Genomic DNA, 20,403 nt, shown 5'->3' on the forward strand with positions numbered 1-20,403 from the left:
AAATTTTCCTTTACGAAAGTACTACTTGTTGACTATCGAACAAAATTATTTGCGTATGTACACAAAACTATTTATAGACCCTTTCTTAAGTATTATAAGCTCCACTCAAGCATTCATTCATATAACTATAAGTCCAATGCAAAAGTAGCACGAAAAATTGCTTCATACAGACCTCTTTCAAATTTATTTTTAATCCTTTCCATACTTCCGTAGTTATAAGTATGTGTTTGTAATATGATAGAAAAGCGTGAAAAAGCTTAAAACGTAAAGTTGTAGGGTTGTGAGTATATTTTTTTCGATGCAGCTACGACTTAGAATTAAAGTACATATACATTTTTTATACAATTTGTAATAATATGTCTTGCTGTATATATTAATATTCAAATTTTTAAATTAAGTTGATTCAGCACAACCAATATTTTACAAGAGTACATACATATATACGTATTTTATTCATGGGCAACCACATTCATCTACTACCATCTTTGGAAGATCCCTTTTAATAATGCCATCGTCACCATAGTATATAAGAGACATGCTTGAAAATTTTACTGGTGCACAGCACGGCTGCATACCATTCAGAAGCCCCATTTTTCTATATTCTTCTATAAAATGAGCGTGAAAAGTTTGAAATGTATCAGGAGTGCGAAAGGGACCTGTACAATCTCCTCGACAGTAATTAGCAAAGTAGCCACGTGGAGCAATGATCCAGTCGTCCCAACCCAATGCCTTGAAAGACACATAAAACGATTCCTTGCAACATTGACCATGTATTGCGCCAATACAATCAATTGCACGTCGTCGTACACGTCGAAGACGTCTTGTTTCTGTTCGCAATACCAAAAATGGTCGATTAGGACTTAATTCTGATGAGATTTTTAAGCGCGTATACTTTTGCGGTTGTGAATTAACTTTCGGCTTGCTTCGGGCCTGAGGAACTTGTGGTTGCAGTCGGTTAGACTGATCTGAATATCCTAATAATACATGCGGCCGAAATAATTTTGTACGAACGTTATTCAATTTATAGTTGTCTATTTTTGAAGTGAAATTTTTCTTAGTTTTGCAGTTAAAAATATTATTACATAACAAAGAAATTTTTGCTTTTGGACGCTGTTCTACTCGCTCTTTAACATCACTATGTCTTTCTGAAATAATATTACTGTTCAAACGTGGTTGTCTCCAGTGTACTACAAGATCATTACGTTTCACCGAACGGTATCGTTTTTCCCGCTGGAGATATAATAGTTTCTGTTTCGAATTCTCCAATGGCTGATTAAACAAATGTAAAATATAATGCTTGCCACAACCAGTACAATCTATAAGAAGTCGCAATTTTTCCGTCGGTGCTCGTGTGTACCAGTCCCGGACAGTTAGTGTTATATCAAATTTTTGCCAGCCTAAGTTCATTATATCCACATCGTAAGTAACACAAAGTTGAGGAGAATTATCGCAGCTCTTTAAAATAAAAGTAAGAATATGTTTTTAGTTATAATCAAAATAATAATATATATTGCGCGTCAACAGGTTACATAAAAATTTTCTGTTATATGGTTTTAGCTATTTTCTGTTCAACAACAATATTGTATTTAAATACAATTCCTTGCGTAATAAATCGGATTACGGTCGAATTAAAAAGAGCGGTAACAATAAAGTGATTTCCGATGTTAACAAGCACACAGTTTGAAAGCTGACTGGCTGTATGTTGTTGTTTCAGATAAATTCATAAAACTATGAAGGTCCAATGGACGCAATTATTATTTCTATGATCTTTGGAAGGAGAAACATCAGTTGGAACGACAGTCGTGTGAGTGGTGTGGGGAACTATATTCTAATATGGTTGGGACGAACTGAAATTTTTTAATACTAATATGAATGTAAAAGCGTATAAAAACGTACTGAAAACTACTTTCCTTCATTTAAACATTTTTTTGTGAACTTTGCAGGATAAACCCTCGACTCTCACTGCCTAGGTGTATATATCTGACTGAAAAACAAAACTTCACCTAAATGCAGTGAACCTTACACACCTGACATCAATGTAATAAAGAAGACGTGGGGATGGTAGGATTTTCAAATCTGGTTGGCAGTATTCCACTAAAGAGGAGGAGGAAAAATATTTAAAACAAGAAGGGCTAAGTTCGGTTGTAACCGAACATTTTATACTCTTGCAACTTACAAGAACCAAAGCTAGGGAAATACTTTATGGTGTAAAACGTCAACATTACGATCGAAATCCAAGCATTTTTATATATAACTCCTATACTGATAGACACATAAGTTTGTGATAAAACGAAGACCATTATATTTAGTATATGACAGTTGGGGTAATATATATTATCTTAAATTAAATATATGGGTGCTAAGGAAAGTATTAGTCCGATTCAACCCACTTTTGACGTACAGACATACCATTATCAGAGAAGCACTATCCCAGAATTTCAATTATATATCTCACACATTGACTGATATTTTCGATCAAAAGTAAATACAGATACTGGGGTCTAAATATTCGATACCTAGTGGTTGAGTAAAAAAATCAAGTGTAATTTAAAATTGTGCTACATATATGGGAAGTAGGCGTGGTCATTATCTGATTTCGCTCATTTTCACAACGTGTCATAGGCATTTAAAATTCAATTTTGTCGAAATCGGTCAATCAAGTCCCGAGATATGCGATTTCACTAACAAGTGGGTGGGTGGGTGTCATACCATCCCGGCGGAAAATGTTTACTTTTCTGGCGCATTTATGGACTTATCGCGATTTAGGAGTTTGTAACAATACCGCTATATGGGGAGTGAGAGGGGCTATGTTCTGATTTTATCCATTTTCACATTGTCGGTAGAAGTTCTTATAAGATTTGTACTTATAAATTAAGTTGTTGTAGCTTAAGTGGTTTAGGAGATTTGCCTCTTGTTACTGCGATCCTCTGTACCAAATTACAGCTTTCTATTTTAATTTAGTGCTTAGTTATGGCGTTTTACATATATGTTTGCGGTTAATGACGATTTGTGGGCGTGGCAGTGGTCCGATTACGTCCATCTACGAACTCGATTTTTTTTGTACTGAGAAAGTACACACCAAGTTTCAACAAGATATCTCAATTTTTACTCACGTTACAGCTTGCACGGACAGACGGTCGGACGGACAGACCGACAGTCAACCGGATTTCAATTTGTCTCTTCATCCTGATCACATATATATATATATATATATATATGAACCTTATATATATATATATATAACCCTATATCTATTTCGCTTAGTTTTAGGTGGTACGTACTGCCGCTGTTTGAGAACAAAACTATAATACTCTGCTTTCAAGAGTATAAAAAGGTGAAAGGTGTATTTATTTATATTTAACATTGATTCGTTAGAATTTTCTTCTTCTTTGCTTCTTAGATTTGATAAACTGAAACTATATAAACTTAACGATTGCTAACCTGATGAAACACAGTGTAAACACCATAGAGCAAAAATGTAGAAAGAAAGCGTAACAAAAATGTTAGGCTTACACATTGCTTTTTGAAATTCGATGTAAATATATAGCCATATATAAAAATTAAAACCAAAAATTCAAACTAAAAATTAGAAGGAAAAAAGTGTAACATCTTCATTGTTACCATTTCGCATAATCCCGAAAATTTTAAAGTTTACATTCGATATTAGTACCTTGAAAATAAATCTGGCAATATTAAGTAGTACTCTTCTTCTATATGCTACCACAACTCAGTAATACCTATCCACGAAATGAAAATGAATTTCATACGACTTTGCCTGTCATTTAACTCATTGTATTTAATTAGGTTAAACACCTTTTATATTCTTGCAAAGATAAAGGACGAGGTAAAATCTAAAAATAAAAATCTTCTTTCTTTTCTTTTTACACATTTTTGCGACAACGCAGAGTTTATTTCCGATAAGTTACGAGCAAAGACAAAATGGCCCTGAGTTGCTCGTGCTTCGGCAACACGCTTTGATTTCTTCTTTGTAACATTTTAGTGCTACCTAATTCGACATTTCTCTTTGTTTTAAAATTCTATGAGTGCTTTGAATTACGCTAAGTTGTAAAGTATGTGAAGCTGTTTGGTGGTATGTTGTTGTTAAATTTTAATTTTATCAAACATATATTATGCGTAAGTATATTTTTTGTTATATGCAAACTTATATACAAATATGCTTAATATATTCGAAATATTTTAGAAAATGGCGTATATAGTTTTGTTGTCTCCGAGCACCAGGAGGGAAAGGGCAAACATTTTCGCGCGACGTGTTTCTGTGAGTGGCGCAAGTCGAAAACGCAGCGTACGTTAGAGCAGTGGTACGCTATTAATTTCTGTGTGAAACTCGGTAAATCTGCAGAAAATGTGTGAAAGTGACCCCCAACTTTGCATAACGTAATCACAAGTGACGAGTCATGGATCTTGAGTATGATCCCTAGACAAAGAGGCAATCTTCCGAGTGGAAAACGCCGGCGTCTTCTCGCCGAGAAAAGGGAAGAATGAACGTATCCGAAGTGAAAATGATGCTCATTGTCTTGTTTGACTTGAATGGAATCGTCCACCATGAATTTGTTCCTCCTGGACAAACCGTCATCGCCAAGTTTTACGTGGAAGTAATCAAAAGACTCAAACGAAGGGTCAATCAGGTCCGACAAAACATCGCAGCCGGTTGGAAGTTGCACCACGACAACACCCCGACTTACACCGCCATTCTTGTGAACGGCTACTTAACCAAGGCCGGCTTCTAACGCTTCCGCAGCCGTCCTACAGCCCAGATATGAAACATATTTTTTATGTACCACTTGAATGAAATGTGCAAGATCTTGAGAAAATGATATGAAGGGAAATGGAAGCAAAACGGTCCGACACTAGAAGGCCATAGAAACGGAAGGATCAACCAAAAGAGAAATCACCGATAATGAACAACGAAAGTTTTTACATCTAAACTCAGACTAAGTATACAGTAATTTGAAGAGAAGCCGATCATTGTATACCCTCGTGAACTACGGGACTCTAATATTTTTAATTTACTGTCAGATGTACAGAATTTACATTTTTATTGATTTAGTATGTTCGACACTAGAATATGAAAATCATTATTTGTAGCAAATGGGGCTGGTGCAGTTCTTAAACCAATTTCATCTATTTTCTCCACTAAACCAAAGCTTACCCAATATTATACCCTCACCTTACCTTTTAATTACGTCTTCCTTTTAAGTACGAATACATATCATAATTTATCTTTGCAAGTTTTCGGATTTTTTTGAGATTTTATTGTTTTTAATTTTAAACGAAAAGTCTGTAATTTTATGTTAGTCCTGACGAAACTGGTAACTTCGTGAAGATATGAGAGCAATACACAATCTGGTGCAAATGGTAATCACAAGTGACGAGCAATTTGCAATTGCAAATATGCAAGACCATTTGCACCAGATTGTGAATTGCCCTATTGTATACCTTTTGAACTGAATTTATATATACATGGTTGACATACTTTAATTTACATCGATTTCGTTTACCTTTTTTGTTGTATTATTTTCCATTACTTGAAATATCCAAAGTTTGGGTTTCGTTTTATTGCCACCACATCCACGATTTTTTCTATTCGCATTATCGTTGCACCCTGTTGCCAATTTATCAATACGAATGTGAATTTCAGCTTTTCTAACAAAAAATTTTTCATTTGACATGTACTTTGTTTGTGGTGCGAACTCAACTAGTCGATGTTGTTTAATCATTTTTCCTGTAAGAATAGGCATACTTATGTTTAAGTTTATTCTTTCTTAAAAGTGGATATTACTCTAGCATTACATAAAGTAATTATGATCAGCTTCTTAATGCAGGGAATAAACATAGCAGTTTTTTTAATTATCCTTATCTTACCAATAAGTATCTTCTTATATATAACAAGTAAGGAAGGGATGAGTTCGGTTGCAACCGAACACTTAATACTATTTTAACTTGCAAGAATCAAAGCCAGGGAAATACGTTAAGGTGTAAAACCAATTATACAGAGTAAAGCAGCCGCATGTTCGAAAATCCTGATATTCGTTATATAAAGGCTAGGCCAATTTTTTGCTCAAATTTATCCATTTTAGGTACCTACTAAGATACACTGCAAAGAGTAAAACACGCTCTCTTATTTTCATTGGGATAACTCACATATTGGGTTATATGTGCATTGCAAGGTCAGCCAGAATTTCAAAAATTTTTGTATTTTGGGGCTAAGGGAAGTATTGGTCCGACTCAACTCATTTTTGACATACAGACATATCATTATAAGAGACATTCATCACACATTGACCGACATTTTCGATAAAAAGTCAATTATAGATACCGATGTCTAAATATTCGGTAGTTAGGGGCTTGAACAGTTTTAATTGGATGTAAACAATTTTTGATCATAAGAAGGCACACACTAAAGAAATTACTCGAGCAAAGTTTTATCCCGTTATATTAATTTCTTCTTCATTTATGTACTGGACACTGAACGAATCAAATGGAACTTAAAATTGTGCTATATGGGAAATTGGCGTGGTTGTTGTCCGATTTCGTCCACTTTTACAATGTGACATATAAATATAAAAGGACGTACCAAATTTTGTCGAAATTGGTCAGTCGGGTTCCGAGATATGGGATTTCACCAAAAAGTGGGCGGTACCACACCCATCGTCCAATTTCCACACCAGCTCCTATAAAGTTCTCTTATACCATTTCGGTGGTGGTGGTAACATTAAATGTTTCTGGCGCATTTAGTAATTGATTGATCGCGCTTTTAGTAGCATGTAACAGTACCGTTATATGGGGAGTGAATGGGGTTATGCTCCGATTTTATCCATTTTCTCACTGTCGGTAGAAGCTTTTCTAAATTTTGTACTCATCAAATGAAGTTGTTATAGCTTTAGTAGTTTAGGAGATATGTACATTAAACTTGTAAAGAAAGCCCACTTTTCAAAAATTTTTGCCCTCAGGTGCCTCTTGTTACTGCGATCCTCTGTACCAAATTACAGCTTTCTATTTTAATTTAGTGCTTAGTTATGGCATTTTATATGTTTGCGGTTAATGACGATTTGTGGGCGTGGCAGTGGTCCGATTACGCCCATCTTCGAACACTATTTTTTTTTGTACTGAGAAAGTACACACCAAGTTTCAACAAGATATCTCAATTTTTACTCACGTTACAGCTTGCACGGATTTCAACTTTTCTCTTCATCCTGATCATTTTTATATATATGACCCTATATGTATCTCGCTTAGTTTTAGGTGATACGTTCAACTGGTAGGTGAACAAAACTTTAATACTCTGTAGCAACTGGTTGCAAGAGTATAAAAATGAAACGCAATTTCGTCATGTACCCGGACGGAAAAATATGAAAATTTGCAAAGTTATATGTTTATCTTTTTTGCAACCATTGTTATGTTACACAATTTCTAACTCAAAAATAGCTGAACCGATTTGGGAGAAAATTGGTGAGGAGGTAGCTTAGGACTAGAGGACGAACATATGATACTTTTTAATCCTTTTATGTTAAAAGTCAGTACAATTCATAAATAAAAAATTTATGTTTCAAATCAGTTGTGTTCAAAATTGATGTAAGAATCATTTGAATAAATTTTTTACTTATGTATGATGTATACTATACAATATAGCATACAGCTGGCACACAAACTGATCGTTCAAACTCAACATGTTGGATGGAATACTTTTTAGTTGAAAAAAGTATCTACATGAAATTTGGCAGATATAGTTATCTAAAAGATATAATCTTCGAAGAAATTACTTAGATCTGACTGTACCGTATAGCTATCAAACAAACTGACCGATCAATCTCAAGTCCTTGCATAGAAAACTTTTTATTTTTCAAGGTACCTTCACGAAATTTGCCACAGATTATAACTTAAAGCATAGCTACAATTTCCGAAGAAATTGTTCAGATAGGAGAACTACATTTAGTATAGTAGCTGTCATGCAAACTGACCGATTAAAATATATATGTATATTGCACTTGTTAAGAGTATTATAGCTTCGGAGCAGCCGAAGTTAACGATTTTTCTTGTTTTATATATAAAGTTTGGCCAATATCTAAAAATACTTCCCCTTACTCGATCCCTACAAATTGAGAGATTATAAAATCTTATGTTAAATTTAAATTTAGTACTTCCTTACTTCTCACCTTTTGTCTTTGAGAATTACAACAGTAAAAAATGTTACACACTAACCGAAGCCTTTCTTATTTGTTTTAAGTATACATAAACAGTACATACAAAACAATAAATCCTATAAGGATATAACCCTTGCACCAATGCTTGCCTAATCTGCTCTTTGCGTGCTTGCAGAGTGGACACTCAAAACCGAGCAGAGCGTAAAGCTGTTTTTAGGTACCGCAGAGTGAATGCGAGATTTCTGATCACGTTCGTAACAGTTCTTTTAACCTCAAATGATTTAGTCCTTGTTTTTTTTTATTATTATTATTTTACATTGTACCTAGTATATAAAACTAAAATCTTTACAACAATTCTGGTCTAAATAATTAGAAGAGATACATAAAAGCTAAATTTTACGAAATACATTTGCTGCTACGGTTGTCTTACTAGGTCGGCAGTTTCGATGAGTCTGAAGGCTTCCTCATTAACGTGCTGTCTAAGCCTCAGTTCGTGATACTTTGCTAATTTGGAGATTTCATTTACCACAGAATTAACTAAAGTCCTTAGTACCTTACTTTGAAAGCGCTGAATGCTGGCAATACAGCTTTGACTTGAGCAACCCCATAGTTGGGCTCCGTAGGCCCAAACTGGCTTTAGGATTTGATTATATAAAAACAGTTTGTTTTGTATTGATCGCTTGGTTTTCGTGCCAACTAACTGGTAAAGTTTGCCAAATTTCATATCAAGCTCGCTCCTTTTTTTTGATATGCTCTTTCCAGCGTAGCTTAGCATCTAAGGTGATACTAGGCACTGTTATGGTGTGGTATAGGAATGTTATTTATATAAATTGGACAATATGCCGGCTTTTTCAAGGTAAAGTCGACATGAATTGATTTGGCGTCGTTTAATTTGATGCGCCACTTAGATGCCCACTTAGTAATTGCGTTGACTGCTGTCTATACTCGTCGATTAGAGACTGCAATTGACTCTCCAGCTGCTAACAAAGCTGTGTCATCCGCAAATGTCGCTGTCATATAACTAGAATCAGATGGGAAGTCACTGGTAAAAAGCAAATAAAGCATTGGCCCCAACACGCTTCCCTGGGGAACACCGGCTTTTATCAGTTGCAAGTTTGAATATGCATCTTCTTGTTTAATGCGGAAGTATCTATCTTTTAAGTACGAAGCAATTATTTCAGAATTTAATTTGAGCAGTAGACCCGTATGTCAAACTTTGTCAAAAGCTTGAGACACGTCCAAAAAGACCGCCGTACAAACGTTCTTTTTATCGATTGTATTTTCAACGAAATTAACGATTCAGTGTACCTGGTCAACTGTTGAATGGTGGTCACGGAAGCCAAATTGATGTGTTGGTATTAGGTTTTTATGAGCGATTATTGCTTTGAGCCTATTTATGAGTACATTCTCAAAGATTTTAAATAAGGCTGGCAGCAGCGAAATTGGTCTATATGATGTAACAGCGTGTACTGGCCTACCCGGTTTGGGTATCATTATGACTTCAGATACTTTCCAAAGCTATGGCACGTATCTTAGGCATAAAGCATTGTTTATAATGTTTACAAGTTTTTTTTATACAATTCTTTGGTAAATTGCGTAATATTTCTCCAGTTATTAAATCGTACCCAGGTGCTCTTTTGAGTCTTGTGTTCCCGATAAGATTTTTAATTTCTTTAATAGTAACAGGAGAAATGCTGATGTATGGATCATCCAACTATTTTCACAGTTTATTTCATACCCATCGTTAGGCGTAAATGTGTTGCTCAAATGATTTGCAAATACCGCAGATTTCTGTTCATTCGTTTTGGCCCATGCAGTTTCGTTTAGTTTTAATGGTGCTAAATATTTTATTTGTTTATTAATATTTTTTGCAGCTCTCCAGAGTGAATAGTCGCTGGATTTATCAGCTTTGAGTTTAGCCAGATAAGTTTTGAAGGAAAAATTTTTGAACTCTTTAATTTGTGCTCGATTGTCGTCGAAGCTTGCGCTTTTTATGGATACTTTCTAAGATGTTTTTTGGGTATTTGGTACCACTTAGATTCACGCGGGTATTTGGTGTACTCTTCCACGCAGCGTTTTGAATTATTTTTGTGAAATCCTCAACCTCACAGTCCAACTCAATACCAGTCGATATGTGCTTAAGCTTTGGGTCGACTTTATTCAGTATATTTTTAAATTTATACCAATTAGTGTGTTTATTACATAACGTTGGCTTGGCGGCCGTAACGTTGGATTGGCTTTACATAAGAGTTAGTAGCACTGGAGAGTGGTCAGAGCTTAGGTCTGAGCAATCTTTTGTACATAAATTGAGTTTCGGTATTTTATTGATTATAAAGAAGTCCAGAAGGTTTGACAATTTCTTACTATCTGTAGGCCAATAAGTGGGTCTTCCTGTAGAAACAAATTTACATCCAACTGCTTGTATAGTTTTGAGAAGTTCTCGCCCTTTGTTTGTAGTTAAACGAGATCCCCAATGAGTGTGTTTTGCGTTAAAGTCGCCACCAATGATGTACCTTCCTTCATATTATTTTTAAAAAATTCATAAACGTTTCTATTCTATTCTATTTTATATTATGTCTAGGTGGACTATACAGAGCAATAAGATACAAGGGTGATTGTGCAATTTAATTGATCTTCCTCGCAGTGTTCAATATGGCTTTTGATAATTATAGCGCTCCCTCCTCGTGCTGAGTTTGCTGGGTGTAGTGTGTGATATAATTAATAATTTTAAAATTTTAAAAATGATTGGTTCGTAAAAGGAGTTTCAGATAATAGACATATGTCAATATTTCTGTCGTGTAGAATAACTTCTAATTCATTTTTACTTTTGGAAAGACCATTAGCGTTCCATAGCATTATTCTCAAAGAGTTACTGTTCATCAATAAATTGTAGATGGTACTCAAGAGCGCTGAGTCCTTGATTAAAGGACTTAAATAGTTTCTCTTGCTCATTTAGTTTATCCAAGATTTGGGATAACGGACTACTTTTTTGAATTGTAATTGTATGGCCTTGTTCAGCTATTTGCGCAAATGAAGCTTTAGAAATGGAAGGGAGGGCTTTTACTTCTCATCTGTTCACAACGGGTTTGTTCGTCGGAGCATTGGCATTCTCCTCAACTGAATTACCAATCTTTTTATCTCTAAGTTTTTGCAGTTCTTTTGCGACGACACAACCACGGTAGCTTGCAGGATGAGAATCGCCGCAGTTGCAACATTTAGCAGGGTCTTTTTCAGCTTTTCTGCATTCAATAGTAGGATGTTTGCCTCCACATTTCACACACCTCGATGGCTTACCCCAGAAGTTTTTTGTATGTCCAAAAGCTTGACAGTTTTTGCACTGTGGAATTAATTTAGATGCTTTAATAGGCTCAACTTTGACAACGGTACTAAGAATGGTTTTGATCTGGTGAATTTTCTTAATGTCTTCGGTAGCATCAAATACTACTAAAACATATATAGCGGTTCTTTAGTCTTCCATTTAAGCTTATTAATTGCATTTATGACCTTAAAACCTTGAGAGTTTAGATCATTTAAAATGGATTGTGTATCGCATGAGTGGTGTAAATTTTTTATCATTACCTTTATTGGCCTACTATGTTTACTCTCGTAGCTAAACCAAGGTATATTTTAATTAGATAAGTATTTTGTTATTGTGCGATAATTGTTTGAATCGAAGACATTAAGTTTGTAGGCTCCGTTGCTCAAAAGCTTTATTAAAAGTTGTTATTTATTAGATATATAATATTACTTTACGTCGTTTATTACAATAGGAGGTGGGCGGTGGGTTTTAGTATCATTGTTGGCCGCCTGCTCTTTATTTTTATTTTTCGAAGGGCTGACAATTGTTGGAGAAGTATCAGCTTTGCGTTTTTTTGAAGAGCGCTTTTTTTTGAGTATCCACTCAGTTTCTTTAGCTAGCTCATCTTCATCGGCTTCGTATATTTGATGTACATTCATACTAGAAGGTTTTGCTTCAACACTCACATGCTTGCTTTTACTAGTTTTCAATTCTTCGTTTTCTCGTTTTATTTGTATGTTATCTTTATGTAACTGATTGCACATCGCTTCCCAAGTTCTAAGCCTCTCATTTATAAGAGAGTTAGTTTTTTCTAATTCTCTTATTTTACTGAGACTGTTTCTCGGCGTCACTTCATGAAGAGGCTTGACCATTTTTATTTTCTAATGATTTCCCTACTGGGTATTAGAAACCTGTCGTTTGGTCGATAATGCAGTTTGATTAAGAAGGTTTTTTTTTGCCAGTATGGCAGCGGGAAATTGTTAGAACAGAAGTACAGCTGATTTAATATACGCTGAAATAACGAGTAAAAGAAACAGCTGAAGGGAACTTTTTTAACCCGCGAAAATTAATTATTTGAGCGTTTATATGATTTTTTATTGTTTAAAAAAACAAACTTCGATTAAAAATGTGATTTGATTTAACTGAGTTTTACCAGTTGCTACCATTAATCCAAGGAAATCGATGTGAAACGTGTTGACAACATCAATGCCTCCCATGGCGCACGCACCAACGAATTACCTCAGATTGGTTTATTTGCAAATTGTCGCAATTGAGGAGTACACTTAGATGTCGACTGCACTCAATGATATTACTCAAAACTCTCTGATTTAGGTCGAATAACATTTTATTTAAAACAAAAAATGTAAAGGGCGTAAAAAATATGGGTATTCAATCCTTGGCGATAGATTAGGAAATTCCTGTTGTAAGTATTCTCTTGAAAATATTAATCCCTTGTAAGCAAAATATGACATATGTAATATGACATACAAACGAACTAAACAACACGTGAGTCGGCGCTGAAAACGCTTCAAAACTGTTATCTCGTATTGATCAGCTTCCACCCTGTGCTGCCTGTGTGATTTTGTATGAAAATGTAAGCGCATAAGAGTTGAAATCAATATAATTTTACGTACTATGTAAAAGAACTATTCATATACATATATTCAAAATGGCAGACAAGAGTTCTTTTTAGTTTTGTGACCATGGATTGCCGCTTGTTTCATATTTTCTAAGCAACTCAAACACGAAAAGGTTAGAAATAAATCAATTTTACATAAATTTAGTAAATAATATGAAACAAAGTCAACATATATTTTTATTTTTATTGATAATTATGTTTTTTGACTATGTTATAGAAAATTGAATATTTGTTATCGACATATTTATTTTCATTCAAGTGTAAAAACATCTCTGAATAATGAAATCGTCTCAAGTCTCAAAAATTGTCTCTAATTTAAAATCTCAAATTTAGAGACTTGAGACTGTATCACAGTACAGAATCGCACGGATTAAATAACCATTGAATGTGTAGGAAATATTCCACAATTAAATGCATATACCTTTATATTTCCCAACTAATTCAGCTCATTGACTTGTACAAACGGTTGAATTAAGACAAATATTCCAAAATAGGTGAATGTAATATAATTAGACACATAGGGTAGAGTAGCATTGCGCGTTCAGCTATTATATAACTTTCATCAACAAATTGTCTGGCATCTTCGACATAGACTAAAATTTTACTTCGTCTTTAGTCTGCGTACACACATTAGCACCATATTAAAACACCATTGATGGGCATACTCGTATACTATGTGATTAAGAGGCTCTTTGCCACACCTCAACAACGGAAAAATGAATAATAAGCTAGACGACAGTATAGGCAAACATACAGCTTAGCTAAGTGACCAATGCAGGTAGGTATTCATGCAACCAAGTATGACACCAGCAGACAGCTGTCAGACGGACGAGTAAACAATTCTTACATATGTAGATATCCAGACATGTTGCAATACATATAACTTGTGAGTATACTTATGTAAGAGCATTGAAGAGCTCTTAGCTTTGGAATACTCTATAAAACACAGTTGAGACATAAAGTGCTTACATTTAAGACAAGTTAAGATAATCACATGGTGACATGTGTACGAATGAGCTTGTCTGCATTTGCATTTATGCATATTTACACTGTATGTATGGGTATGCATACAAAGGACTACTTAATTGCCGTCAGTTACCATTATTCCCAATTACACATGTATGCAAATATTTATATGTGGAACTCTACAAAAACACCTCGACATATGCGGACGGATTTGGATGTATTCTTGCTATATTACATTAAATAACGCTATAATAAATTAATTTATTTATCCTATTTCTAACATAAAATTATTTATGAGACCTTGTGTTATGATTTTTCATTCTTACCTTTCTCCGCAAATATGATGAGCTCTTGTGTGTCGCCTAGAAAATCATCACCTTCGTTTTTATTTTGATCTGCTGACAAAGGATATTTCCGATGGTGTAAACTATACCCATTTTCGTTTTCAGCATACGAATAAGCTTCACCGGCATTATGAATACCATGGTTTACTTTGTGATTTAATTCGTCGGTCTCTGTTTCGAGTAAATCATCTTTATCATTGTAAATATATATATCACTATATCCCGGTTCATCCACACCTAGGAAGTTTTTATTTGGCTTTGGTTTACTAATATGCATAAGATATGTGAAATTATTCGTTATTTTGCTATCGTTTAATATCTTAGACTCGTCAAACCGGGCATGATGCAAATAATCGTTATAACTTACATTGAAAACTTTTTCGGCAACTGAACCTAGATTAAGAGAGATTCTATTTATTTTTTTGCCGCTGGCTTGAATCACATGATACATAAGTATATTATAATAATCACCCTATAATATATTATATATTATAAATATTTGATTTTTGGCCAATTTTTCTTATTTTTTATCTTGATGTATATTTTTTTCTACTTAGAAATTTTTGAACAGCTTTTTCTTACCAATCGTATTAGCGAATTCACCATCGTGGAAGCCTCGGCTGTTATGTAAAAGATTTGTAATATCATTTGCTTTTGCAGAATGCGATCTTCGTGTTTCTTTTGTGCTATTTTCTTCCGACATTAATTCCATTCGATGTGATCCATTTTCACCGAAATCGAAATCACTGACAACGCTGCGTATACCGTCTGCACGATATATGGTGTCCCATATAAATTGCTTTGGAAGAGGGTGAGATACGTTGGGTTTCTGTTTTAAACCAAGTTTAGTCAATATCTGTCTCTTAATAGACTCGAGACGAGCGTGGTCGCTATGTGCACTGTGTGCTGTGAATGAGTAAAAATAATTGATTTGTACTATATAACAAGTTAGGAAGTTCGGGTGTAACCGAACATTTTATACTCTTGCAACTTGCAGGAATATGAGCATTAGGCCAAGGTATAGACCAAAATTCAGCGCTAAATCACATAGTTTTTAAGAAAACTTTGTTCATTTAATTACATTAAAATATCACATTTTGATAAACCTGAACGGTTTAGAGCCAGGTCGGGTTGATTGCATTAATAATATTTCTCAAGTATACATAACATAACATAACTGCATACTGAACGACATATTTGACATAAAACTTGTAAGAAAAACAAAAATGATTATGTGTGGTATATGGGAGGTGGGGATAAAATTGAGCCGATTTTATCTATTTTTACATTACACTCATACTATTAACATATATCACATACTAATAAAATGCTTCCTGAGTTTCGTTAGGGTGTCTCACCAACCATCACCAAACTAAATGGAGCAAAACCATCTATTTCATGAACACGTTTTCCCATTTTCATTGAGATAACTCATATATTGGTCGATATGTGGGGGATAAAGTTAGCAAATCGTTATATTAGGTAAATGGGGTTAAGTTACCATATCCGTCTCAGTCAAAATCAGTCCCGTTGCGTATGTACACTAATCAGGGAATTTTCACGAAAATCAGGGAATCAGTGCCGAAGGTCAAAATCAGGGAATTCCCTGACAAATATGGGAATATGGTAACCCTAGGTAAGGGCAATATTCACCCGATCCAACATTCAGACGTACTATTCTCAGGAAAGGTTTCTCTTCGAATTTCACTTAAATATCTCACTCATTGACAGGCACTACATATTCACTAGCCAGGTGCGTGAATAGTACACTTCAAATGTACTATTCGTGCAAAATTTTATCCCGTTATATTAATGGGTGTTTTATTTATATACTCGAATGTGAAAGAATAAAGAGAAATTTAAAATTGTATTATATGGGAATTAGTATACGATTCCCATCATTTCCCTGTGTAATGTGGGAAGGTAAGAAAAATCTTGTGTAAAGAATGTGGTTGAAATCCGTCGAGTAGATCCCGAGATATGTGGTATCATGCCCAGCGGCCAATATTGATACCGGCTTTAATAAAGCTCTCTTGCGCCATCCTGAATGTAAACTTTATTGTTTCTGAAGCATTTAGTTATTGATTTATAGAAATTTGCCGTAAAAATGGTTGAAAGAATTGGTACAGTACAAATTAGGGTGATATAGTTCTACTGGTTTGTAAGGTACATTAAACTTATTAGGGGCGGGACCATGCCCTTTTTCTAAAGATGTGTTCCTTCTTAATGTGATTCATTGCGCCAAATTGTAGTACAGTGTCTTGATTTGCGGCCTAGTTATGACCTTTTATGCGTTTCCGAATAGTGGAATTTTTCCAAATGCACTGCCGTTTTATGGCTTAATGATAACTCAAATAACATGAAAAAGATTAAATAGCTTGAATATGTGTAGCTAACGTTTTCACGCAACTCGATATCGATTGCTAAATGTGTATATACACGTTACAAGTAAATTGACTTTGAACCTAAAAACCGTTATGGATTTGTCATAAATCCGATAACTCCGATAACATGAAGAAGGTAAGTTAGCCTGAATATAAAAAGTTAATGTTTCCACGCAATTGTGGTCGAGGTACTGATCCCATTATACCAGCCTCGACCAGCTCCTACTATTATACCCTGATACCCTGCTCAGGGTACCTGATACCCTGTTCAGGGTATAATAGTAGGAGCTGGTCGAGGTATAATGGGATCAGTACCTCGACCACAATTGCGTGGAGTTTGTCACGAAGTTTGTAATACCTAGAAGGAATCGTCGGAGACCCAATAAAGTATATATATAAATGATCAGTATGTTGAGCTGAGTCGATTTAGCCATGTCCGTCTGTCTGTCTGTCCGTCTGTCCATCTGTCTGTATATATACGAACTAGTCTCTCAGTTTTTAAGATATCTTTTTGAAATTTTGCAAACGTTATTTTCTCTTCAAGAAGCTGCTCATTTATCGGAACGGCCGATATCATGCCACTATAACATATAGCTGCCATACAAACTGAACGATCGGAATCAAATGCTTGTATGGAAAACTTTCACATTTGACAAGATGTATTCACGAAATTTGGTATATGTTATTTTCTAAGGCAACAAAATATTCTCCGCAGAAATTGTTTAAGATCGGTTAACTATAGCATATAGCTGCCATACAAACTGAACGATCGAAACAAGTTCTTGTATGGAAAACTTTCACATTTGTCAAGATATATTCACGAAATTTGGTATATGTTATTTCCTAAGGCAACAATGTAATCTCCGAAGAAATTGTTCAGATCGGTTAACTATAGCATATAGCTGCCATACAAACTGAACGATCGGAATCATGTTCTTGTATGGACAACTTTGACATTTGACAAGATATATTCACGAAATTTTGCATATGTTATTTTCTAAGGCAACAATGTAATCTCCGAAGAAATTGTTCAGATCGGTTAACTATAGCATATAGCTAGCATACAAACTGAATGATCGGAATCAAGTTCTTGTATGGACAACTTTCACATTTGACAAGATATATTCACGAAACTTGATATATGTTATTTTCTAAGGCAACAATGTAATCTCCGAAGAAATTGTTCAGATCGGTTAACTATAGCATATAGCTGCCATACAAACTGAACGACCGGAATCAAGTTTTTGTATGGACAACTTTCACATTTGACAAGATATATTCACGAAATTTGGTATATGTTATTTTTTAAGGCAACAATGTAATCTCTTAAAAACTTGTTTAGAACGGATTACTATAGCATATAGCTTCCATACAAGCTGAACACATAGTTACTACAGAAATGCACCTGTGAAGTGTATTTAGCTTCGGTGCAACCGAAGTTTACGTTTTTTCTTGTTTTAGTCTTCGTTTTCTCATACCTACAATTGAGCGATCGTTTTTTCACACCAACATACCCGAAGCTTCGCAGCAGAACAAGCGACAACAAATCAGTTACCAGAGATAAAGAGATGTTTAACTCCTCTCTCACTGGAAATGAGAGAACAATTGCTAAACGTCAAAACCTCCTGAACTTTGACAGTTGATCGAGTTCAGGAGGTTTTGACGTTTTGCCATTGGAAACGAGCGATGGCCAGATTGAAATCTTACCAAAAAAATATATGTAAACGGAGGGATTTGTTGCATTGTTCAAGACCACTTATAAAATAGGTAAAACAATCAAAATTAAATAAATTTGTGAAGTTTAAAGGTATTTGATGAAACGTTTTGTAATTTGAAGCATCATAGTATTATTTTCAATGGATAATGATTAAAAACGTTTAATGATTGAGAGCTAACAAGCTTAAATCCTTGTATTGGGTATTGAAAGGTCAAAAGTCATATGTTATAATATACTTTAAAAAGATTTAAATAGTTTCTCCATATAATAAATAACCACTATTTAGTAATTTTTATTCGTACTAAATGTTGGGTATTGGGTTGATAAATGCCCAAAAATTGTTATTTTGTTCAATCTGGCAATAATGGAAAATGTTATAAAAAACGCTAATTTTGAGGCGCTCTCACACTGGAATAAGTTTAACAACCCTTTATTCCTGGTTGCTGTCTGAATTTTGAACAAGCAACACCTTACTCGTTCGCTAAAGCAAATCAGACACTCGCTACGGCAAAATTTGTTCTTGCACTGAGCAAAAAAATGAATCAATTTTTTATGTATGAAAATGAAAATAATCTTGCGCAATGTATGTTGTGCAAGAGTACTTTTAAGAGTAAGCGTCTTTTCAATTTAGAAAAGCATTTTTTAAATTCTCATAAAGATATTACTAATCTTGAAATTTCCGAAAGAGAAAACAAATTAGCGAATTTAAAAAAAAAATGAACATTTACAAAGCAGTTGATACTGAAGAAAAGGGTAAGCAAAAGGAAAAGGCGTCGTTTATAGTTGCTCTTTATTTAGCGAAAAAAGGACGCCCATTTGATGATAGGGTTTTTTTTTTTAATTTGGGCTCTGAATTTTTTAGTTGTTTTGGAAACAAAGGTTATGATGCCTGTCGGATATTAGAATCTGTCCCTTTGTCTCGCCCCACGCTAGTCCGTCGAACAGAACAAATAAGTTCATATATTTTTAGATGTTCAATAGATAGACTTAGAAATTGTATGTTTTTTTCCTTGTCATTTGACGAAACCACAGATGCAAATAATATATGTCAGCTTATTGTTTGTGCAAAATCAGAGGGAAGCAATTTCGAAACAGTTGAAGAAGTTTTAATTGTGATATCTCTCCACAAAAATGTCACAGGGGAAATAATTTATAAGGCTATCGAGGAAAATGTTTTAAATTTGTTAGACATTGAAAAACTGAGCAGTATTTGTACTGATGGGGCAAGAGTTATGTTGGGAAAAAACAAAAAAAATATAAAAAAAATATCAACATACTCACTCCATTGTATAATCCATCAGCAGGCGTTATTTGCTAAAAAATTAAATATTGTTAAAGCCATGGAAGTTTCCATCAAAATAATTAATAAAATAAGAGGCGGACACCACGCTCTAAGCCACCGAAAGTTTAAACTTTTTCTTGAAGAACTATCTTCGGATTATCAAGACCTGCTTCTATATACCGAAGTTAGATGGCTCAGTTGTGGGAAAAGTATACAAAGATTGTTTAATCTCAAAGATGAAGTCCAACTTTTCCTTCAAGAGCTCAATGATGAGGAATCTTTAAGCTTAGCGAACATAATGCCAACAAAGATTTCCAACTAGACCTTGCCTTTCTGAGTGATATTACCAGCTTTATAAATGAATTAAATCTCGCTTTACAAGGCAAAAATAAACTTATATCGGAACTTATTAATAATGTTGGCCAATTTAAAAGAAAATTAAATATTTTGATTAGCGAACTTAAGGAGAAAAAAGTCACAAGTTTACCACATACAGAAGAAATAATATTGGAAACAGCAAGCGTGAGTAAATTGGATGAATATGTGGAAGTATTGGAATCAATCGTTATTGATTTCAATAAGAGATTCAAGGATTTTGATAAAATTAGCAA

At 34.4% G+C, this 20,403-nt stretch overlaps 1 protein-coding gene across 4 annotated transcripts in view; it reads right to left on the reverse strand.

Moving 5' to 3' along the window:
* Window positions 1-265: 265 nt before the first annotated feature.
* LOC120779536 (inhibin beta chain) overlaps window positions 266-20,403 on the reverse strand; it is a 28,744-nt gene continuing 8,606 nt past the window's right edge. For 3 of the 4 annotated variants that reach the window (XM_040111884.1, XM_040111883.1, XM_040111881.1), the window contains 4 exons: window positions 14,992-15,315; window positions 14,392-14,802; window positions 5,520-5,743; window positions 266-1,455 (listed from right to left, as the gene is read on the reverse strand). In XM_040111884.1, the coding sequence (XP_039967818.1) occupies window positions 454-1,455; window positions 5,520-5,743; window positions 14,392-14,802; window positions 14,992-15,315 (1,961 nt within the window). In that variant the 3' untranslated portion in view covers window positions 266-453. The remainder of the gene's footprint in view (window positions 1,456-5,519; window positions 5,744-14,391; window positions 14,803-14,991; window positions 15,316-20,403) is intronic. The other variant, XM_040111882.1, reaches the window with a different exon arrangement.

This window comes from Bactrocera tryoni, unplaced genomic scaffold, assembly GCF_016617805.1.
Source record: "Bactrocera tryoni isolate S06 unplaced genomic scaffold, CSIRO_BtryS06_freeze2 scaffold_11, whole genome shotgun sequence".
In the NCBI taxonomy this organism is placed as follows: domain Eukaryota; kingdom Metazoa; phylum Arthropoda; class Insecta; order Diptera; family Tephritidae; genus Bactrocera; species Bactrocera tryoni.